The sequence below is a fragment of the Oxyura jamaicensis genome, chromosome 8 (genome assembly GCF_011077185.1).
Source record: "Oxyura jamaicensis isolate SHBP4307 breed ruddy duck chromosome 8, BPBGC_Ojam_1.0, whole genome shotgun sequence".
Taxonomy (NCBI): domain Eukaryota; kingdom Metazoa; phylum Chordata; class Aves; order Anseriformes; family Anatidae; genus Oxyura; species Oxyura jamaicensis.
Genome location: NC_048900.1, coordinates 12546200 through 12570531, shown reverse-complemented (window position 1 = coordinate 12570531; position 24332 = coordinate 12546200). Strand labels below are relative to the sequence as shown.

The 24332-nt window shown below is 41.2% G+C and overlaps 1 protein-coding gene and 1 long non-coding RNA gene across 4 annotated transcripts in view; one reads left to right on the top strand and one right to left on the bottom strand.

Annotated features, from left to right (window-relative positions):
• Nucleotides 1-253: 253 nt before the first annotated feature.
• On the bottom strand, nucleotides 254-23900 carry LOC118170391. The gene is made up of 4 exons (XR_004752695.1): nucleotides 23789-23900; nucleotides 8048-8055; nucleotides 2319-2663; nucleotides 254-1485 (listed from the first exon to the last, which is right to left on the bottom strand). It is a non-coding gene; the product is annotated as an uncharacterized LOC118170391 (long non-coding RNA).
• Nucleotides 2697-24332, top strand: part of RABGAP1L (RAB GTPase activating protein 1 like) — a 247475-nt gene continuing 225839 nt past the window's right edge. For 2 of the 3 annotated variants that reach the window (XM_035332547.1, XM_035332549.1), the window contains exon 1: nucleotides 23817-23951. In XM_035332547.1, the coding sequence (XP_035188438.1) occupies nucleotides 23817-23951 (135 nt within the window). Of the gene's footprint in view, nucleotides 2875-23783; nucleotides 23952-24332 lie in introns of those variants that run through there. The other variant, XM_035332548.1, reaches the window with a different exon arrangement.

Genomic DNA, 24332 nt, shown 5'->3' with positions numbered 1-24332 from the left:
GGCAAATGCTGGATGACCTTGGCTTTGGCTTTCCATTATCCTTCACAGAAGGTTAAATGCCATTCCTATCAAAACAAATACTTATATGTGAGCTTTGCAGCATTCAGGTTGTGAAATTTAATACACACGGCCTTTTTAGCTCCAATTTAGAATGCAACTGGATTCCTTAATCACCATCTGTCCAGCAATATTAGCCTTCAGCTCCCCATAGTGGAAAATACAGGAGAGGCCTGGCACTGATTTTTTTTTTTTGTACTTCGGTGAATTTTAAAATAAAAGATTTTCTTCTCAGCATGTGTATGCTCTATGTCTTAAGGATTTTTCTCGCACCTCCCAGGACATTACAGGTATGAGGATTTGAAAGGCTCATGATAATCAGTGCTTTAGGTTGAGAGTTTATTATGCAGCAAAAAGTTGTTTCCATTACTAAACAGTTGGGCTGGTGTGTGTATTCACTTTTCTAATAAACAAACTGCTTTCCTCATTTCAAATTCTCATATTGCCCAGTCTGTACATTTCATATGTCTTTGCTGGCTTTTCAGGTATCTATTCAAACTTCTTTCAGTCACGCTCGGGTTTTCCAGATTTCTGGTAGCTTTTCACATTCTCCGCAGAACTCTCCCTGATTGAAGGAGGTGCCCAAAACAGAGAAGTTTTCTTCACCAAAAGCCTTTTTGAGCTCAGTGGAGTGGAAACATTACTTCACTTTTCTTGTGCTTGACAGTCTTTTTCTACATTCCAGTAAAGTCGTCACATTTTTTTTTTTTACAACACTGAATCACTGTTGACTCATTTTCTTTTGTGAACTGCTCTGAACCAAGACTTCTTTTTGTAAAGTAACTGCTTAGCCTGTTTGTCTCCAGCTTACAGTTTTGCAGTCAGTTATTCCCAGCTCTAAGTTTATTGCCTCATGGAATTACATCCTATTTACTTTAGAACTTTGTTTCAACTTGTCATGATTTGTTCAGTTCTGTCTTCCAAAATGCTTGCAGCTCTCACCTGAACAGGATATCCTCCACAAGAATAATAAAAATCTTCTCTGTCATATTGCACCACGTAAAATTAGGCAGTTTGGGATTCAGGACATAAATGTTTGGAAATCTCACTTGCTACAAACTTCTGGTTTTGAATGTGAATCACTTGGAGTTACTTCTGAGTGCCATTTTGTAACCATTTCATGTAAGTTTCACATAGTCCACATTCCTCTAGCCTTCTTACGAGAAAGGTAGACGATAGAGAATGGGAATCCTTGCTGAAGCCATGATCCCATGATTCATTTTTGACATGTTCTTGTTGATTTTTTTAATGCTTGTTAATATTATAAACATGACTTTCAGTTCTTCATGTTTATTACCCATATTCTCGCAGAAGTGTGTTGCATCTGAGGATAATGACAGTTAAATTTTTTCATCTTGTTCCTCTCCTCTAATATTCTTCCCCCTTAATCTTTCTTAATTCTTCACACTGTTGTGATTTATCTGAACCCTGTGGTGCGATAAAAACAATCCGAAGATTATTTTACACCAGCTGCAGACAACTAGGACAGGTAGCTCTAATAGTGCGTAATAGTACCACCAACAGAGAAACACTAACAATGCACACGACTGACCAAATAGTCCTGCATACAGCAGGGCAAATAGTTCTGCGGGAATGCTCACCCGTCTGCTTGCTTTGCCAGACTTGAGACCAGTTTGCTGCAGCACCGCAATGCAAAACGGCTGTGTAACAAATAAGCCAACTCTGGGCCTTTTTGCATATTCAAAATTTACCTGCTTTTCTTACAGCATCTGAATGAACGTTAATGAGAATTAAATGCTTGGATATATCAACTTTAAGTAGCTGCACTCTTAAAGTGATTTAAAAAGAGATTTAAAAATCGCACTTCATTGTTACTGTGGCTACCAGTGTTTGTGCTTCAGCCTTTCCCCCATTCCCAGCAGCAGAAGCGGGACGCGCTGCAGCCAGCCTGCGTGTGCTGGGACACGAGCTACCCGCTGCCCTGCTGTCTGGCTGTCTGTCCAGCTGTCCCAACTGTCCAGCGACAAGACATCCATGTACACCCGGTGCCTGCAGGGCAGTCTGTCTGTCCCAGGTCGGGGCACTGACGGTTATTTAGTGTTGGGGCCTGACGTTCCTCAAGGCTCCAGGGATCCCTGTCTGACATGGAAAGAGCGCAAGTAAGCTGCGTAAACTGTGGGGTTAATTTAAATGCAATTTGTTTCACACAAAAGGCAAAAGAAAAGAAAGCAACGGGACAACCTTTCATTATTTACACATAAACAATGCGAATATTTACTTAAACATACACGTCTATTTACCGTTTAAATATTAAATACTTATTTAGCCGTACAAAAACACTGCTGATAAACAATCCACAGCTCAGCGAGCCTGGCATCCACCCTCAGAAAAGTTTGGTTATCCTCTGCAGCCCGATCTGCCGGTCGCTGTCATTCCGTAGCTGCAGTCACCAGAATTTGTACGCGCTCAGCAGGCAGCCTCCCTGCGAGCCGCAGCGCTTCCCGAGGGCCGAAGGGCGACGTTTTCCCAGTCGGACGATCCGCGTCCAAATGCTGTTCCTCCCGCCGGCGGTTGAGGTGAGGGACGCGCTGCCTTCGGGGGCACCCGGCCCGCTGAGGCGCCGAGGGGGCGGCGGCGGGTAGCGGCTCGGCTGCGGGGAGGGGAGGGGAGGGAAGGGGAGGGGAGAGCGGGGAGGGGAGGGGAAGGAAGCGCCGCTGCCGGAACGTGGACGGCGCTGGCTCGGCCCTGAGGCGGCTGCGCGGCCCGCTGAGCCCCGCCGAGCCCCGCCGGCCCGGCCTGCCGCTGCCCTGCGACGAGAGGCGGCGGCGGAGGCGGGCTGGGACGGGCCGCAGGGCGGTAAGCGGGGGGCGACGCCGCTGCGGGGCTCGGGGCAGCTCCCCGAGGGGAGCCGGCGGGGGGCGGGAGGGGAGTGGGGGCGGCCGGCCGTCCCGCGGCTCGGCGCTGCCCCTCCCGGCCCGGCGGGGCTGCCCCCGAGCCGCCGGCCGCTGCCCCGGCCCCTCGCGGCCGCGGGGGAAGGAGGAGGCTGGAGGGGGGCAGCCGGGAGAGAAAGTTGGTGTGGTGCCGGGGCACGGGAGCGCTGCTCTCCCTTCCTGCGCCCGCGTAGGAAAAGTGAAGTCACTTCCCAGGAGCTAGCGAGCTGCTGGCCTAAATCCGCGTCGCCTGCGTCGCTCGGGTTCACCCACCTTTCTATTTTTTTTTCTTTCTCCTTCTTCTACTTCTGACCAGCTCCCTTCCACAGTTAGGCCCTCTCTGGTCGTGGCTCGGTACAAAAATCCCTGTCTTTAGATAAAGTACTTGAAAAGCAGCTGAGAGCATCTGAAGTGGGTATGGCGCTCTGAATGAGCTGGGCTCGGCAGCTCTGCCTGTCTGTAAGTTTGTGAAGTGTGGCTGTACTTTGGTCCTGCTGTCACTCTCGGCGAGCTCTGTTCAGACTGCTTGGTTTTGATTGCCTTGAGTAAATAACTTACCACATCGCCTACCCGCGTGCAAGCGTGCATCCATTCTTTTCTGTGAGAGAGTGGAAAAACGATGTGAAATGTCAATGTTATGTTTTTTGAAGGCAGTAACAGGTCTGGCAAGAAATGAGAAATAGCCTGCTTAGGTAAGCATTGCTTCTCTTTTTTTGGTCAGGCTGTGCTCTCACGATCTTGGTGACTTTTCAGATAGAACTCTGCAGAAGGGCAGCCGCCTTTTCTGTCTCCAGAGAGACTTCTCGGTGACGCTGTCTCCCTGTACGCTCGGGCAGGTAGTGCAGCCTTGTTTGACTGAGCCTCTTGGTGTAGGTGAAGCTCCAAAGTGACCGTCATAAGTCACTACGTGCTGTGTCTTCTGAAGATTTATGGGGGGTATGGGGTCGGTTCTGCAAGCTCTGCCTGTGTCTAGGTAGCACGGTAGGCGATGCTGTTTGCATGGGTTATGTTGTATTGATGGTGCTACATACGAGGTTAGTTGGCAGTCTGAGCTTGAAGGGACTACTGCTGCAGTTACACGCAGGAAGCACAAATTGACTCGCTGTTGTAGGAAATGAAGCTAAATCAGAATGTTTTTTTTTTTTTTTTTTTTTTTTTTTTGAAGTACTCTGCAATGTTCTCTTTAATGTAGTTACAGCGAAGTGCAGTATTGCTTGGTTAAAAATAGCATTCAGTCCTTTGAAAAGTGATTAAGATTTGGTGATGTTGGTAGTAGAGTTTCAGAAACATCCAGGCCATAATGTGACTTTCTGGGGAAACCAAGTTGCTGGTGTGTTCTCCAGGGCAAGTGAAGGCAATCTGAGTTGTGGGGCTGCTCCTTCCCTGTGTCATCAATGGGACTCATGCAACCAGGAAGAGAGTTATCTGGGCAAAGAGTAGTACCTCTTAATTTCCTTTTTTTTTTTTTTTTTTTTCTTTTTTTTTCTTTTTTCCCTTCCCAAGTTACTTTTTGGTTAGAACAACTTCCTGAACTAGTTCACTGGCCTGGTCTTATGGACGTTTTATCCAGCCGAAGGAGGAAGAAGTGTGTTTTGGTAGGGAGGAAGGAACAGCTGCGGTCCTGGTGCAGTCGCAGCCTGTGATGGGTATCTGGGTCATGCTTTTATGGCTGGTAAGTTAATCTAAGAAGGCACTGCCACTAAAAGAAGCTGTTGAAGGTAGCAGATGATACTAAGGGTGCAGGAGCTCCTGTGTGCTGCCATGCCTTGGTCGTGAAACCCTGGTGTCATTTGTCTTTTTTTTTTTCCTCAGCAGCAGAGCCACCTCTGTTTCTGTATTTTAATTCTGCTTGTCCCCAGTAGCAGCTTGCTCTCTCCTTTGCATCCCTTTCTTCTCACTGAACCTGCCGTTGATACGTTAATTGTGAAGAGCGATCTGGGCATTGTTAGACAGAGATGTTTGTACAGTTCCAAGCTCAACTTTAAAAATAATCAGCCATATATTTTTATTATTTCGGTTATAACCGGAAGGTTATTTCAGACTTGACCGACTTCAGTAATTGCAAACCTTCTGATTTCCAGTTTGAATTAATTTGTCATTAGGTTATATCCATTCTGTTTACCCAATGGACTGATACACCATATCAGCACTCTTAATTTTGGTGTAGCAGCACTCTGAAACAAATGGATGCAGAAATGTGTCAAATTGCAACACTGAGCCTTTTTTCCCTCCTGGCCACTGGCTATAGTAATCTTTCCTGTAATTGCTTTTTCTTCCCATGAATTTTAATTTTGACCTAAGTGAAAATTGAACCGTGCATTTCAAATATTAACATTAAGCTTTGCAGAAGTGTTCTTTTAAAGAAGACTAAGATGTTTTAAAGTGTATTTTCATAAGACTAAAATTTTATTTTTTACAATATTTTTGACAGTTTGTTCCAGCCTCAGTCTTACCTTGTTGTAATGGGACAGCTGCTAAAGGAGCCGTTATTGTAACCTGGATCACTTAAGGAATTCTCTTTGCTTTGGTAGAATCCTGGTTCCTAGGCAAAGCTTGAAATTTTTGAAAAGAGTTTGGAATTGATTTATTTCACCTTTTCATGTGTTCTTAACTTTAAAAAGAAACAGAACTTTTGTTACAAAGTATTAAAAAATACCTCCAGGGAATTTAAGGTATTTACTTAATTTTGATACCAGAAGTGTTTCAGGGCACTTGGCGAAGCTGAGAAAGCAGTTTGTTTTTTTTGGGGAGGGGAGGGGTGTGTGACTGCTTATAAGTGATACCTAAATAAATCAGTTTCTAAAACCTGCTTAGTTAAATAGATTACTCTGAAAGATGAGTAAGGCCATTGTGGAAAACCTCAGTTATGTTGTTGCTTTGCGGAGAGGTTTCCTGTTCTTTGGAAAGAGCAGCAGGGACAGAGGTCTTCCTAATGTTTTTAAGTAGAACGAAGGATAAATAAAGTTTCTGCCACAAAGCGAGACAGGTCACAGCTCCCTGCTTGCCTGGTCTTGTCATCCCTGAGACTTGAATCAGAGCACCAAAGAAGGTGTGTTTTCTTTCTAGGTCAAATGAGCTTAAAAGTGCAAAATTATTCTAGCACTGGAAACATATGTTTCTGTATGAGCTACGGGGTAAGCACAGTGGTAAAACAGAAAAAGTTCTAAGGGCAAGTGGCCGAGGGATGTTTACGTTTGTGCGTACTACATCAGATGCATGCTTCCTATATGTACAGGACAGAGGATATTCTTAAATATATAACTAGGAAGTAATAAACTTGTTTCAAGAATTGCTGAATGGAAGTTTATAAAATAAAACAACAGGTTGATGGAATGGGAAATTCATGAAATAGTATCATTTAGGTTAGAGGGGGGCTTCTGGAGGTCATCTAATCCAGTTGCTTAAATTTAAGCAAAACCAATTTAGATAAGGTTGCTCTGGCCCTTACTGCCTTTCTGGATAACCTGTCTCCATGTTTGACTGTCCTCACGAGGATTTTTTTCCCCTCTATAAACTAAATTGAATTAATTTCCAGCTTGTGTTTGTTGCCTCATGTCCTGTCGCTTTGCTTCATCCAGAAGAGTCCAGCTCTGTATCTTCTGTACCTTTCCATTAGATAATTGTCAGCAATAAAGATTCTTCTGAGCTTCTTTTCCAGGCTGTGCAAACTCAGCCCCTCATTATCCAGCACTGGATGCAGTGCTCCAGCGCAGTCTCACAAGCCCTGAAGAGAGGGGATGGAACTCTACCTGGACCTGCGGGCTGCTGGGCTCGGCCTTCTGTGAGGCCACACTGCTGGCTCCTTGCAGGTTTTTTTCCTATGGGGACCTCCAGGTTCTTTTCTCCCAAAGTTGCTTTTTATCTGGTTAGTGTTCTGCCTGTGGTGTTACATGGGCTTATTGTGTCTTGGATACAGGACTTTGCACTTATCTCTGTTGAGCTTCATGAGGCTCTTGCCAGCACGTTTCTCTAGCTTGTCCGTGTCCTTCTGAAAGGAGCATGTCCATGTCCTTTCCATTTCCTGAAAACCATGTTGTTTGTTTACCCAGTGCCTGCCTCACCGGTCTGGCTCTGAGGATATGAGAGACGGTGTCGATTGCCTTCTGTGTCCAGTGCTCTTCCGTCATCCCCTAAGCTGGCCATCTTGCAGCAAGCTGTTGCATTGGTCAGGTGTCCTTTGCCCTTGGTAAATCTACGCTAGCTGTTCCCTGTCACCTTCTTGTCCATCTGGGGCGTGGGGATGGCTTTTGGGAGGGTTACAGCCTTTCAAAAAGCTTACAGCCTTTCAAAAACTTGTAGAGTGTGGTCTCTGTGACATTGGCCAGCTCCCTCTGGGCTCCTAGTTGCATTCTACCTGGAAACATACAGAGTTGTATGCATCCGTTTTCCTCAAGTGCTTCCAATCTCCATCTTCTTCTCTTGGAGGTCATTCTTTATTCCAGCAGACTGTGCTACCAGGCGCAGGGGTGTGGGAGGCTTGAGTGCAGGCCCTACAAGTGAAAACTGGGGCAGAGCAGGCACCAAGCTTGTCAACCTTTTCCGTGTCCCGTCTGAAAAGGAGAGGGCAGCGTGTACTCTGGTGCCAAGGAGACAAAGAAATTTGAAAAAATGAACCACACCATAATTTTTGCCACAACTAAAAATAATTAATTCCAGGTAGAAATTTACAGCTTCAGTGTGTGCCCTTCCCTTTTGTGCATTGTAAATAAAAAGTTGCTTATACTTAGCAGCAAACTGGTTGAATTAATACTCAGTGCAATCCATACATGAGTCCTTTCAATTGGAGTTCACTTTGTCTCTTTGTCGCTGCATAAACCCATTTTAGAAATCACTGGAATGAAACTTTGTACCACTTTAACTGTGTGGAGGGGATAATTTGTCTCACGCATTCATTCAACCCCCCATGTGTTATTCTTGCATTTGTGTCTTAGCTATTCAAGGACGAACAGAGTTGTTCTGGAAGTCTGTGAGCTGCAGTCAGTGCGGACAGTTTGGAAAGAAAGTTCTTGCGTGGTTTAAACTCTGTGCGTGCTTAACATTGCCCGAGACTTCTGAATGGGTCTAAGTGTTTTGGTTTGTGTTGGTGTTGACTTAACCACAGGTTTATCTTGGTACTGTTACAGGCTGGGTATGTCAATTATGGCGTAGCTGTGGGGGTCTGAGTGGATCTCTGGCATTCATTCAGTCTCGAAATTCCCAGCATGGCTGGGAATTCAGAATTGATTTCTGGTGTAAGGTATTTGAGAGGAGTTAAGTTTCCATGCAATACTGTGCTCAATAAACCCTGGAGTTAATGGTAAAACTGCAGCTGGGATGTTTGCCTTTCAAACGTGATCTTTTGCTTTATGTTCGGATGCTGGCAAACTCTTATACAGTGAAGCTTGTTCCTCGTGGTGGTTGGTAACTCCGTGACTTAGTGGTTCAACTTATTTCAGTGTCTCTCGCATGATTCCTGAGTAGGAAAGAAGGGGTCAAGGTGCAGAAGAAAAACGAGGTGCTTTTTAAGAACCAGCAAATTCTCAGAATGGAATTTCAGTCAGTGTCTGAATCTGAGAACAGATCCCGAAGGCTGTTTGCTAAGTGGCTGAGCAAGATTTCCTCGTTGCTGTTGGGCTGAGGAGTGAGGTGTAGCGAGGTGGTGACCTGGGTGAGGGATGGAGCAGATGTGGAGGCAATGGACAGCAAAGCCCTTTCTCGGTACTTCCTGTAAAGCTCACGTGGTGGTAATCCTTTTAATGTAAAGAACCAGTTTTGAGGAGCATATTTATGACTAATCCCTGATGTTTTATTTTTCTTGCAGGTAAATACAGCTGTGAGAATATTTGTTGCCTTATCTCTTTATAGTCTTTCCTTTGCAAAGCTTCTATACGGCAGGTTTTCTACTGCAGGATGTGATCTGTGAGCTGCCAGAGGACAGTTACCGAGTAGTCTTGGCTGAGTCCTAAAGGTACACTTTTGGCAGTGACTTACCCTTCTCAAACCTCCGTGTTTTCAGCGTGTGGGGCTGAGTTCAGTGGTGCCCCTGGTCATTAGAGCACAGCCGATGGTTCTGGTTAGCTTGGGTCCATCACGGGCACCTTAAGACGCGCACCAGGTTTTCCTTGGTGGGGACTGCGTGCTGGGCAGCAATCTGTTGCAGCTGTCCGTGCATTTGGTAAGCTAGTGTTCTCATTTCCCTTTTGGAAGAAAAAATGAGCGAGGGCTTTGTCTGAGAATCTTACTCTAAAGGTTGACTTTTAGTACGAACTGTTGTTTAGTTAATTTTAATAATATTCATTATTTAGGGAAATAGCACCTTTTATTATACATATTTCTCGTTAAGATACAAATCAATAAATATAAACAACCCACGTATTTTGTTTAAAAGAAGTTATGCTGAATTGAGTTGCTTTTCTGCTCAGTACCATTATTCATTTAGCATTGCAGCCTTACGGCGGGGTAATGGTAGCATGTCTCCAGGTATTGCTGAATATTTTGTAACTTCTACACCAGTCTAGATTTTCTAAAGTTTCTCGGGGGGAAAATAATTCAAAGTAATGTAGATGAGATATTTTGATTTGATTACTGTGCTTCACAGAGATCTAGGATCCTGTTTATTATTTCAGCATGATAATTAAGATGGTTTTATTGTGCATTTCTGTTGAGTATGTAAAATAGGGTATTTTTACTGAAATGATTGGTGACAAAAAATGTAGGTGTTGTCTGCAGATTTGTATACACAATACACAAATGTGTATTGAACATTATGCATATATATCATTTATTATAAAATATGTTAGAAATACAAAACCTGTAAGGAATGCCTCAGCTGGTGCATTGTCATTGTGTGGTTGTTTATATACAAAACCAAATCCGTAACTTTAATTTGGAAGTGGGTGAAGAAATTTAATAGCTGGCTAAACTTTTAAAATAAGCTTGCAAAAACATTTTGCAGGTTTTTATTTAAATTTATTTATACTTAAGGAACATACTGGTATATTTATCTTTATTAAGAATGTTTGAACACTGCAAACTGATTTTTTTTCACAGGAGACAGTTTTTGGATGGTTGTTTGGGAGGAGAAAATAAAAAAAAAAGGAAAACAAGAACCTTAGGCTGGGCCATTTGAAGTGCCTGTGGCAGAGACATGGTTTCTTTCCCCTCCATTCTGCGAACCTGATGTTTAATTTTGTTCCTCTGGCGCATACTTTCATTATTTCCTGTTATTTTGAGTTCAAGTCTCACAAGTTACTTCTTGGTGGCAGTGCTGCCTAAGTAACGGTTGTCCCCAGGCCTCGCTGCCTGGTTTTGTCTGTTCTGTGCATTGGCTGTGCTAACACAGGGGCTTGCTGAGCCAAGCGTTGCAGAGGCTGAAGAAGTGCTCTAATCCTTTCTTTCCCTGGGGTTCTTTGTCAGTCACGTAAGTTGTCCAGCCTCTTTCAGCGCATTACTGCCTGGACACTCGCATGGTTGGAGCAGATGGTGGGAGGGGATGCAGCTTTTTTAGGCAGTTCATCATCTCCTGTATCTTCAAGGTATTAATGAACTATCTGTAGCTTATAAGTAGTGATGTTTTCAGCTTGAATCGGCTTGTGTGTGAGCATCTGAGTACAAAACAGCAGTGAAGATGAAAGAGAGCTTGATGTGCATACCAGCAGAAGGTCTGGGAGTAAAACTTGAGTTAGAGCTCAGACTGGGCAGTGCAATGAAGATGAGCCTGTGAAATATCAGTCCTTTCTGTTTGTGTGCACAGAGTTTGTTTGCTCATGGTCAGCTTTATCATAAAATGTTATCCATGTTTATCCGTGGTATACTTGATCCGAATTGTTAATACTTTAATAATTTGTTTTGGCTTTACAAAATTTCTGTTAGCTAGATTTTTTTTATAAACAACTGTTCAGAGTTTTTAAGTCAAAAAAAAAAAAAAGTAAGTGACTAAGGGCACCATAGAAAACTCAGTAACTGGTCGCACGTTGTTCTGGATGTTAATTGTTAACTGTTCATTGCTATAGGTATGTATAAAAACTGTTAGGAGAGAGGAGAAAGTTGATTAAAATGTCCAAGAAAATCAGTTGTCAAGCCCCAAAAGACTAACATGAAGTTGGAAGTTCCTCGTAGTTGTTACGGCTTCTGTATTTGCCTTTGACTATTACAACTTCCCTTTTTTGATTCTTTTTTTGTTTTATTGAGACATCAGAAATTGAGACTGCCTATAAAGGGGTCAGACTGAGGGACAGCGTAGATTAGTATCTAACTTCTGGTGGTAGCTAGAGATAAGGACCAAGGGTACGTAGTAAGACAAAGACAGTGCTGCTCCTTCCAGCGTACCCTCCCAGTTTCCACCCCGGCCTCTGTGATCCGGCTTCTTGTTCCTTCTGGCAGTCGTATGCTTTCTGAGGTGATATTGTGGAGCACGGAAAAAGTAGTTGCATTATTTTGTATATTTTCTACGGAACTCTCAGGATGTGCTGCAGTAATGTTTCATTCTTACGCTCTGCAGGAGTGCAGTGCATCCCATCTGCTTTGCTGGGACTTGTGAACACGTGAATTTTTGTTCCCTGCTCACAGGGCTTGGACACTTTGAGTTTGTTGGAGACTGAACTTTGACTTGAATGCGTGGCAGAACACTGGAGCTCATCTAGGTTGTACTGTGTTTTGGGTTTGGATTCCTTGCATTGTAAATCGTTTGCTTGTCCCATGGATTAATGGCTTTTGTGAGTGTGAAAGGAAATGAGTGATCCCTATGATCCCTACAGCACGTCCTGCTAAACGAGTTTATGGGTATCATTAATTACTGTCCTTTCATTGGGTAGGTGAATACGAGTTGTAAGAGTTGATTGTGTCGAAACTTGAAAAGAGCGTATTGCTGTGATGCATCTGAGAGGTTCATGGCTGTGGCTCCTTTCTAATTTTGACTCTGTCGTTCTTGGCAGTATAGCAGGACTTAAAAATTCAAATGTTGATTTGGAGTATAAATTTCAGCACCAAAATAGTGAGGCGTCAGTTAGGCACTTCACTCCACCCTGGTGGTGTCAGCTTTTATCCATTGCAACACCGGCTTTGAGGTTATGTGGGGGCCCCTCATTCACTGCTGCACTCCTACGGTCTCTCAGCTGAAAGTCTGCCATGTGGCTGGCCTGTCCTGAGCTTAGGGACTTGACAATGCAACGTCCCCTTAGTGGTGCTCAAGGTAGCATGTTGACAATGCTGTTACGGAAAGCAAATCCTTGTATAATTATTAGAAGATGAACTTCTGTCATTAGTATTTCTGTGAATTTTAGGTTTTACATTAGTTGACTGTAACGCCCTCCTTTTGCTTCCTGAAGTAAAAATGTTTAATTGAAGTAGTTAGTATCTAAGTATCGATAGTGAGTTTTATATCTGCGTTTAAAGACAACCACTCGTGGACTGTGCTGAAGCCCACAGCACAGCATGCTTTTTCATTTGGGCAAGTTCCCCTAGCCTTTGAGAGATGGAGACTGTGGATTTTAAAAACCAAACAAAACAACAGCCCCCCCAAAAATCCAATTGCATCGTTTTGGCTCCTCAGGATTTTTCGGTTTAGGGAAGCAGGTGAAGTTCTCAGATGAGAAATATATCACTTTGTAGTCCAGCTAGTCTGGATAGCCTGTCTCAACAGACAAGTACTGACTTTGTTGGTTGTTGGGTAAGGTTAGACAATGTGATTGTGTCAAGAAAATTAACAAAAATCCTGCCATAGCTTCTTGCACGATTATTCCAGTTATATTTGGTGGTGGTTTGAGCAACTATATTGTATTATTTTAAAGTCATGCTGGAGAACAGATATGTAAATCTCTGATGTTATCAGCTGGCCTAGATTAGCCTGAGTCCTACACCAATGTAATTAATGAGAGTCATTCAACTGAATAAACAAGGTGCATAAGATTTAGGTAATTAGTGGTGATCTGCCTGAGAAGTGAAGTTTTTTATTTTCTCTTTGTATAAACAACTGCTTTTCTTTGAGCTCAGCGATAGTTTCACCATAAGAAGAATCTGAAAAGTCTTTGTCGTGGTGTGTTAACATAGAATTTACCCTGTAAAGCAATTCTTACCGTATTTAAGTAGTAGGAAAAGGCTGCAAAAACAAACAAACCAACCCTTCTTTGGCCACCCCAGATTTATTTTTTTATAATTGCTGGTCAAAAGGTTTTTTTTTTTGTTTGTTTGTTTTTTTACGTGTCTTCTGTAACACCTTGTTAGTATGTTAGTACTTGTTAGCTGCTTCGAGGAATTCTTACAAATAAGAATGCAAAAATAGTAATCAAAAGATTATGTCTGTCTTTTGATTATTGAGGTTTTATTTATTTATTGAAGTCAGTGTTTTCTTTAAGTATTTAGGAAGAAAAATAAGTTCTGCTCATTATGGATGTCTGGGATGAAAGAAGAGAAGTTGTTTCTTGGAAAACAATTCATTTTGTTTCCCCTTCCCTTTTCAGGCAGTCTGTGGAGGAGATCCTGAGATTAGGAAATACTTTAATGTTCTTGTGCGTGGGAGCAAAAAATGTTTTAGAAGGGACCATTACGCATAGCATCTTCTGAAAATGAAGGCTGTATGTGTTGGAGCAGATGCAGGCTGATGGGAGCCCTTGGCCTGTGTAAGGTCATATATAATTATACACACATACGCTGTTAATTTGAAGGTAACTTCAGGCAATGCAACAGAAGCAGCTTTTTGATAAGTATTTTCAGATACATGATCATATGGCTTTCAATGATTCTTCCTTTAGATCAAGCTATATTTTTTATCAGAATTATAAAATGTTCTTAATAGTTAATAAACAGAATGAATGATTTTTATTTTATGGGTGTTAGTTGGTGTTTTTCATACTGCCTTTCCAAGCAGTAATTCTGCCCTGAGTTATGGAATGGATTTGTTCAGTTAAATAGATCACACCACAAAAATTTTCCCAAAGAATGAACTGTTGTTAGTAAATAAACAATGCTTTGTTTTACTTAAGGAAGATAGGTGGTATTCCTTGGTACGTGTCTTTCAGAAAGTTTCACGCACACATCTCTTACCTGTTTCTAGAAGAGTTTGGGGACTTTGGAAAATATAAAGTGACCTGCATGTTGAGACCAAACTGTTTTCTTCTCATCTCGACTGATGATGAGCAAATTGTATTGATCCTTCAGACTTAAAATGGAAAAAGCAGAAATAGAAGATTTTTTTTTTTTTAATTATTATTATTCTAATGTGATTAGATGAACAGAGCAGTTTATTAGTACCAGCTGTATCTGGTTACAGAGTGCCCTGTTCTTACCAGTGGAAGTCCGTTTTTCTGGGAGAGAACCACTTTCATTTTCTTAATTTTTCTAAAACCTGTTGGGGCCTTTGAAACTAGCACTAGAGCGGCTTCGCAGAATATCGTTACAAAATCTTGCCCTGGGGATGTGTGAGATCAGCAGCTGACTTCTGGTCAAATTTACTGGTCAAATCAAAACTAAATACTGTTGGCACCTCTACAGTTCAGCATGCACAGGACCAAGGGAGGCAATAGTTAAAGCCACGCACTGTGGCCTTTAGTTGTCCTGTACACCGTGACATAGTTCTTACAGTCAGGTTTCCCAACGTGAAGCAGTTAACCCGACTTTCAGGAGGTTTCACTTTCAGTTAGTCTCAGCCCATAAAACAACTGTTGTCTCCATCTTTTCATGCTCCATCTAAGTCTTTAATTTTTCAAGTGATGATTTAAGATCTTAGCTTGGACTCTAAAAGATTTTAAGTGCATTACTTGTGTAGAAAGTATTTGTTTTTAGTGAGAAGTATTGTTTTGCTTTATGTTATAAAGGAAATGTTGTTCTTTCTCATCTATTCTTGGGTGCACTGTTGAGGCTGGACAGTCTTGCTGCAAAAGCAGTAGAAGTTTTGGTGGCTGTCTAACCAAAACTCATAGGCCTTGCCATTTTGGAAAATCCATAAATGAATTTTTTTTTTTTTTTTTTTAAAGTCTGGAATGGCTGCTCATTTACAGCTCATGATTGCTGTGACAATACTAGAATGAAAGATACAAGACTAAGAAAATAAATGAAGAAAATAACATTTAAATAAGCTAGGAAGTACCGTTTGTCCAGCCTACGGTGGTAGTGTTTGACCAGCTGCAGTTTATAGCAGCTGAGAAGGGGGAATCTAATTTGCTGTGGTCAGAGAGTACAAAGGTAGTTTCTGGGGTTAAGAACAAAATGCTGTAATTTCATCTTGAATCTGCAGTACTTAATATTTCCCAAATTTATTCTGCAAACTTAAGATCCCAATTGTAATCTCTGGCACAGGTTCCTCTGAGGAACAAGGGCTTTACTAGCTCAGGAGGCAGGCAGTGAATCGAGGTGTCTCTGGTGTTCCAGAGCTGCTGGAAGAGATGCTTCTTAAGGCACTCGTTTGGCACGGGGAAAGATTGGCACCCAAGATCTCTGCTGCCTTAGATCAGCCTGCTCTTCCATATGGTCTGCTTTGCATTACATCATGGTGTCTTTTTGTTTGTTTGTTTTAATTGGAAATAATAGCTTGTGGAGAAAATACCTGGTTGAAACTTTCAGTATATTTAATGGAGAGAGGTTGTCCCGTAGGCTAAATTGAACTGACGCTGTTATTTTTACTATTAAGGGAGAAAACATTAAATCCCTTTGGGAACAATGGTTGTCCTATGCTACTGCCATCCTCTGGAATATAGGTCGTTCTGTTTGTGGAGTGAGTGGCCATACGGCTTAGCAAATTAGCTAGTGCTTGGGTTCAGTTTGAATGCTGCCTGGAAGCATCATCTCGCAATGAAGAACAGGAAACTGACGTTCAGCCCAGTCAGACTGCAGCTGAGAAAAATCGGGCACTCTTTGCTGCTACCTTATATTTTCCAAAGTAAGAAATGACTTACTGGCTCAAGAAGCCAAGTGTCAGTGCTTAGCTGATGACAGGGAAGCAGTGTGAAGAAGTACTTCAGGGCTCATTTACGTTGGTTGCTCTGTCCTTGAGGTACAAGCTGCTGTGCTTGGGCGAGTTGTCTGAAATCCTGGTAGGCTACCCAGTAAGCCTGTGTACCAGAACACTTGATGTATAGATTTACTGTGTTGGTGTGTGTATGTTTCTCCCATAAGACACAAAAAGAATGATAGCCCCTGTAGGGAAGTGGAAGCTGCCGTATTTACACTTATTTCTAAAGAATATGTTTTGAAAGGTGGATAGGGAGGACAACTGTTTTGCTTTTAATTGGCAGAAAATCAAAGATTTCTTTAAATTGGTTCAATCCTAATTGGATTAGCTGCTACTGGTTATACTTGTAAACAGCGTAAAGTAGCACGTGTCAGTAAGAAGGAGGTATGCTGGTGTCACCTGTTTGTTAGCTCCTTTCTCCTGCCGCTCACTTGTGCGTGTGGACAAATCTTAGGCCTGAATAATTGTTTCTCTCTTCTTAAAAACACCCCCCTCAACCTTATTTTTAACTCTGTTTCGTCTAGGGTGTAGCATGTTCACTGCAATGCTTTCTTCTTAGTTTGTGGAGTTTGAGCAAACAAAACTATCCAGCTTACTGGCGGCTACCTCTGTGGCTAGCAGCTTACCCAATATTCCTTCATTCACCTGGACTGATCTTTCATCTAGCATTTACAATACCCTTCCCTCCGCCCCTAAATTGTAGGGCTTTGGATTGGTGGATTGAGTTTGTTTTACATCTGCTTCTCATCTTCCCTCTTGCCTTTGATTTGCAGCAGTGGATAATCTCTGCTGAAGAGAAGAGGTGGCCCTTCTCTGCTGGGCTGTAAATGTCAGCTGGTTCCTTGCCTGAGTCACGCTCCTCAGACGTACCAAGCACATGCTTACCATCATTCTGGAAGGGTTCTTCACCCTGGCCATCTTAGAGTTAAGATGAATAAAACCAGTATTTTTCCCTGAAGGACTCCAAACTGTTAATCTTTGCAGTCTTTAAGTGGTTCAGTGCCTTATGCATAATCCTCTTCCAGCTCAGCAAAGCAGTTTCTCTCCTTCAGAATGAACAGCATGGCATTCAAAATGGGATCTGTTTAAAAGGTGGTGCTAAAATTTATTTTGTAAGATCTGTGTGCGGTATGCTTTTGAAGGAAAATAGACGTTTTCTTGTTCATGTAGCTTTCTTTTGTTTCTGTCTTCCTTTAAGAGTTATTCCTTGGCTACAAAATTGACATAAAACCAGTCTGTACTAGGCCTCTTGTTTCTCTGTATCTAGGCACCCAGTGCAACAACTGAAAACAGTCTGCTGTCTGTGAACAGCCTAATTATTTGCTGTTGTGTATTAAGTAGGAGTTTGCTTTCACAGAGGAGGCAGTGTTGCCAAAATAAGCTCTGTGGTTACTCTTTAGTTGTATGGTTGATTTTTCTTTTCTTGTGTGTGTGGTTGTTTTTTTTTTGCTGTTGTTGTTTTGAGCTCTTAACATTGCTTTCATGGAAATTAGAAGATGCTTTTGTACATATACATATCTAAACGTATTAATATCTTAATATAATATATTTTAATGTTTTATACAGCGTCAATCGCTTTATACTAGGTGATTTTAATCTCAGGAAACAGTATTGGTAAGCCAAGTAAATGCTAATTTTCTTTTTCCCAGATGTGCTTTACAGTGTCTTTCACAGCCAAAACTAGGATACTGGGAAACAATCGATGGATCCCGAACCAGTAGTAGTGTGAACATAGGGACTTAGCTTCTTATATGAATGTTACACAGAGAGAATTTGGCATTAAGAGTAGAATTACAGTGCTGTTGATTTTGGTTAGGTTTTAACACTGCTTTTATGAAATGTAGGGTTTTCAGCTGCATATGTATCCACTCGGTCAATAGGATAGAAAAGGATTTTGTGGGAGATGGTTAGCTGCGCTGCTTAAATGTACAACATAGCAAGGAATTTTATAAATTCAGTCTTTGAGTGAAAAAAAGCATTGAAAAGCTAGAGCTTTGTGAAGCATTTGCTGGCTTTCTGAAGAAGAAGCCTCTCAAAAATGGTAGAAAAGAAAAAAGAAAAAAGAAAAAAGAAAAGCCTCTCAATAATGGTAGCTACCTCACTGGGTGAGGCTTACAGTAGCATGGTGTTTTGACATGCTGCTTAAAATACGAAGCAGTGGTAAAGGCACTCAGTTATTTGTGTCTATGTAGGACTGTTCACGTCTGTCTGTCAGCTTCCTTAGCAGCAAATTAACATGTAATGCCCACCACTTCAGCAAACTGCAAACCTAAGTCACATCTGTGGTTTCAAGTTAAGTTGGCTAAACGCTCTTTTCGCACACGTGCATTGTACTGTGTGGCTCAAAAAGGGAACAAGCTACGCTTCTCAGTGTACATGTGCACTGCAAGAATCTGTTAGCAGAAGGTGAATCATTGCATGGTTTTAAGAGTCTTTCCAATTCAGAAAGCTCCCACAGAGTCCCCTGAAGAATATCAGTTCTGAAAAGAAGTAGGATTTGTTTACTGGCATGTTGAATGTAATACTGAAAGAAAATTAAATGTTGTTCGAACCTACAGTGAACTTGAGCAGTAACTTTGAAATACTTGATGAACATGAACTGGAACTAAATACAAAAATGCCAGGTAACTGCTTCAGAAGATTGCTTCCTGTTAAAGTTGGCATTTGCTAACAGGGACCAGTCTGACGAGGAACTTTCTGAATCTAGTCAGGTCTGCAAAGCAATCCCCTTCTGGAAAGTCGCTGACCCTTCCTTTGATTCTGTCTTTCCAGTGGAGGGCATGAGTCCTCCAGAGCTGCTGTTCTTCAGCTTCTCTTGCTCTTCTGCCACTGAGGCTGGCGTAGGCAGTTGTGATGAACCCATGGTGCTTTACTGGAATGAAGCAGGGAAGCTGCTAGGTTTGGGCCTTCTAGTGCTTAGCTCTGTGAGTTGTGGTCTCTGGCCCCAAAACGCTCATATTCCAACAGGAGTGGCTTAGCTTCTGTCTAGGACTTTGTATAAGCAAAGTGTTGGGAACTGAAGTACAGAAAGATGAAATGAGAAGTGTGAAGCTCTAAGGTAAAGCTTATGGAGAAAAGCAACAGCTTTTTTTTTGGTCATCATAGTACCACTGGAACTTAAAATATTTTGTGGAGGAAGATCCCCCCCCCCCATTTTAGGTAAATCTGACTACTTTCTATGTCCGATATCCTTTGTTTTGAAAAGCTGTTTGTCAGAAAGCCCTTTCTGAGATTGTTCATCTTTCCGAATTGCAGTCGTTTCATCATACAGTTGCTTTGTTTAGCAGAGTTTTGGGATAATTTCTTCCTGTGTAATTGTTGCTGAGTTTCTGAATTGTTTTCTTTGTGGTATTGCTCATCAGTGTGGAGGAAGAATTATCTTCTCTACAGGAAGAATGTGACTGCTCAAGATACTTCCTTTGTAGAAATTACTTCCTTGCGGTAGTACTACATACTTCCAGTATTACTGTGAAGAGCACTTTGAAAGCACAATTTATTTTCATCTTCTTGAAGGCATTGTTGGACGAGCCCTTCTGACTCTTCACCCTGATGGTTTGGGCAGTGAGCATCTGGCCTGTGGTCTTTATCCTTTGAGTGCTGTTGCCAGACCAGAAGGTGTATTCACACCATTTGAAACTAAACTGCACTAGCAGCTTAAACAAAGCCACTGGACTTCATGCAAAAGCAGGTGAGGTGTGTTACTTCTACGGACTTTCCTGTCCCTGACTGTCAAGTGCAGTTAGAGCAGTAACCAAATGCAAATGCTAAACCTCTTTCATCAGTATTCTGAGAGAGCGTTCAGCTCCAGGATTGTCTGCTGCTAATTTCAGGGAATAAACTGAACAGGGCTGTAGCCTGTATAGCCGTCTGTACGTTCTGACTCATGCAGTCCACAGTTAAAAAACAAACAAACAAACAAAACTAATTTCTGGGTTTAGTGGGGGGTCTGTTCTTTGCACATGCCTACTTGTGACATGGTCATTTGTTTTTTGACTTTTGTAAGGAAAAGGGGGAGTTCAGGTTTATAACTCTGCAATGACTAAGTACTAAAAGTCCTTAATATGGGGTGAAGCTAGTGAAGAAAGGAAAATAATATAATGATCTACTGATGTCCAGAAGTCGTTTGCCTTTTTTCTTTTTAATACAGTATAAAAAACCCTCTCAGGTGTTTTGTTCCTTCTGTTCCCCAAATAACCTTGATTCATTCAAAAGTGTTTTTTATTCTCTTCATTGCTTTTCTTCAGAAGTGCTTAGCTGAAGTACTAGAACATGTGTATTTATGATGTGGGGGGAAAAACTTTTTCCCTCTAAGTAGCTTACTTCTTAAAATGGTATAAATCTCAGTAATCTTCTTGAGACTCCCAGTCAAATTATTAAACTCTCATATGAACTTTACTCATGTTGTTTAATTTTGAGTATGACTTGATCATGATTCTTGGTATATTTTCAAGCATTCAGAATTATTTTTGATTGCAGATTGGTCGAGAAATATTGAAAATATAACAGATATATAACAGATTGCTCGTAAAGCTTTTGCTTTCTAAATGGCAAAAGGGGGAAGAAACGAGCAATCTGTTCACAGCGAGATGTTCATCCTTATAATATCCACATTTTCCATAGTTTCCATTGCTTATAATTTGTCACCTGGCATGACGTCTATCATGGAAATCAAGAGGTGGTCTTAGCAGAAGACCTTTGTGGTTTGTAGACTTGTAACTGTGCTGGTGTGGGATGAGGAGTGTAGAGGTGCATCCTTCTGGTCAAGGAACTCACCTCCTGAATGGCTGACCTGTGCTCATTTTTGGCTGTCAGGTGGAGACTGCTGTAGTTTTGACTGGACTGGGCTAAAGGACATCGGGTGAATAATGCTGATGGCAGCTTGGAGTAGGCTGGAATCAAAAGGTCTGGGGTGGTAATTTATTCAGCTAGCATAGCTGTGTCTGGAAAAAGGTATGTGTCTGCACTGAGCGTGGTGGTTCAAGCTTAAACTATGCTCTAAAATACATTAAGTGCTTTGCAAATCAAATGTAATTGCAAGAATGCGTATGGTATGCTTTTTGGAAATTTGCGTGGAATTAGAAACTCCCTGAAGTCATCTGCTGTTTATAATACTTCCTTCGTCCTCCTTATTTAGGAAGTAGAGCTTCCCTTAAACTATCTTTATCCACATAAGGCAAGAACAAACCTCAGGATGCTTCCCTTGTTTTGTTAGCATTTTCTCCAGCTTTACAAATGTACATTTACCCTGGTTTTCTTGTTAAAATATTGCTACAAAAAGCTTTTTCTAGTTGACTGTGTGCCTGTCTGTCCTCCCTTAATGCAGAAGGAAGAGCTGGTGATGTGCTGCTGTAAGCAGCTTGCATTTCTTTCAATAATTCGTGCCGTAGGGCCGTCTCGGAGCGGAGCTCCCGTGCATGAAGTTCACTGGCTGAAACTTAGACTAAAACACAACAAAATGTCGAAGTAGCGTATCTTGTGATCCTCCTTTCTGCAAATGTGCTAGATGTAGAGGCGAGGCTTTTAGTTTGTTGTCTTCAGGACATCAAGCAATAATACCTGTGGGCTGGGAGGGGGAAGCTTCTGGTGGACTGGATCTTTGCTCCTGATGTGGCCCAGACTGTCCCGTCCTGTCACCCTCTGCTATTTTCTCCTGTGGAGGTGTAACTCTGCAGGTTTAATGATTTCTCAGAATATGCTGTATTCGGGGAGCCCGTATTTGTTCTTTCATCGCCTTCAAAGAATTCCATAAAGTGACGTTCTGCTATTGTATTGAGGATTGGCTTTGAGATTAATACTCAGTTTGAGTTGGACTGGCTCTTTATTGCAAATAATAGATATGTTCTTCAGTAACGTTTTTCCAAGATTACTTTTGTTAAAAAGCAACTAGATGGGGTTAATAAACTGTTCATAACGTTCTCAGTGTCATATATTTAAACTTGGTTTTGTCTCTTGCCAGAAAGGCCTTTAAAGCAAAGATACTTCAAAACACTGAATCAGAACTGATGGCAGTGGTGAATCCATTACTGAGGCTTGGGCGGAGCTCACCTTACATCATCTGTCTGCAAAATATTCATGCTTGTGAGTTCGTCTCACTGCTGATCCAAATTTGTAATCTTTCTCTGAGTGTTGTAGCTGTTGTTTGGTGGCCTTTTTCTGATGTGAGCCTCCTAGCAAAGTTTTATGCTATAATACAGGTTAGTTATTTGAAGAGTTTGAACTCTTTAGTTGTTCTGAGACTTCTGGGTGTAATGCCCTCACTGCCTTGAAAGGTAAAATTGTGACTGTGATAGGGAGAGGGAAAACATTTTAGTGGAGTTGTGTGTGTGTAAATGGTTATGACAAACCACGTCTTTAAAAGACCAAAAGCATATTTACTGTGGTTTCAAAAGTGATACAAAATATTTTTGTATTGAAAGCGTAGTTCCCACATTTGTTTTTTTGATTCCAAATTGCTGAACTGCCTCTAGTGGCTAGCAGGTTTAAATAACGCTTGCTGAGAAAGGAAGAGGGCTTGCATGGCTTTTCTTAAGTGATGTTTTTGTAGTTCCCTCTAGGTAGACCTAAATTTGCATTCTTTTCTTGATCACTTTTTATTTTGAAACTGTACCTCAGAAGGAGGCAGGGCCCAAGCAGTGTTTTAGGTCTCTGCATCCAGCTTCAAGGTAAAAATCATGTTCAGCCTTGCAAATATGGCAGTAAGGAGCAGTTTTTGTCCCCCACTGCTGTAAGTGATCCTGCAGAACTCTGTGGCTTAAGCACACCAATGCCCAGTGCTTAGCCAGACTAGGATTTTTCAGGAAACTGGTATGGAAGCATACCATGTCTGCAGGTATCTGCTATTTATCAAAAGTATCTGGAAAAAAAAAAAATATATATATATATATTTGTTTATATGTAGTTATATATATATTTATATATATATTTATACATATACATATATATATATTTTAAAGAGAAAAAAAGCACAGATACATTTGATTTTGAAAACAACATGTAGTATCCAGTGTTCTTCATTCTAGGTCGTTGTTCCCTAAGGGACCAGGGAAGATGTTCTGAATTAATGTAGGTGTTTTTGTGTTGGATACCTACAGTAGTTGTCCTCATTCTGAAGCACTGGGACTGGTCTTGGTTGTGCAGGGTTTTTATGTTTGTTTTTTAATGCACTTGCAATATAAAGAGATACCAATATATTGCTATTTTTTGTTGTTTAAGGGTGTTTTTTTTTCCTTTGTGGACAGGAGAAAACTTGTTCAAGTATTTACAGGCTATTTCTTTTCTTTGTTTTTGTAAGTAACATGATTAACTCTGTTGTAGACCATTTCAGAGAAACTTGCTGAGAAGGATGTGATTGTGGTTTAGTATAATCTTTGACTTCATCAGTAGATGTAATAATGAAAAACCAACTGTAACATAATCATCTCTTAGATATGTTTTCATTTGGATTGTATACATTTGGATACATAGTTTCTGGAAAACTAGTCACCAGATAATCTGCATCTTCACATAACCTGTGTGCTGCTCTAGTTAAGGAACAGATCTTTATGAGGGAGAAAGGAAAAAGGTGGGAATTAGGGAGACAAAGGGAGAAGGCTCTGGAGGATTAAAAACAGGAGAAGTGTAAGCTCCAAAGTAGACTTGTTTTTGTGTTACCCATACACATAGACTTTTAACACTTTCTGCTGTTAAATCATAGGATTTTTAAGTAGACACCCTAAAAATCGCACTTGCTATTAAAAAATGAACTTGTATATCAACAAAATCAATTTGAGAAATGTCATTAAGCACATTATAATACACTTGTGTGACTTTAAGTATGATGTTATCTTACAGAAACTTCCTATTACACCTATTATCATATTATTTACAGCTTAAAAACTCATTCCTTAACATTTTTCTTTTTCCTTCTTCTTTAGGTTACTTTGGCAGGAGAAGACTACTGACCTGAGATGGAAGTTAAAACATCATTTAGCAAAGCCAGTAGAATTCCTGAAACTGTATCCACGTTAATTAATGAAGATTTTGTCCTGGTTCATCAGCAGCCTGAGGACTCCTCTGGAAAAGATGAAAAACCTCAGCTAAAGGTTTACTACTGCTTTATTTTAAATAACTATTAAGATTCATATTAAGCAAAAAGAGGAAACTTCTTTCAAGTATTTAATTAAAGATACTTGTTTGCTCTTGAGGACTAGTTTAGACTATCATTTGTCTCTGCTCATTACTAGTGAAATTAACAGCTCAGATCAAGCAAGTCTGTCCAAATATAGCAGTTCAGATTTTCTTTCAGTAACGTCTTAGTGTTCTATGGATTTATACATTAAAAAGGGACTAAAAAGCTCTTTTAAAAAATTAAGCTTCATATTAAAGCTTAGGAAGCATTCTTTACCTAGGGATCAAAGACTGAATACTTTTTTCATAAGAGAACACATGCTGTGTAGGAATAGACCAAAGTGGGTCTTGGAGTT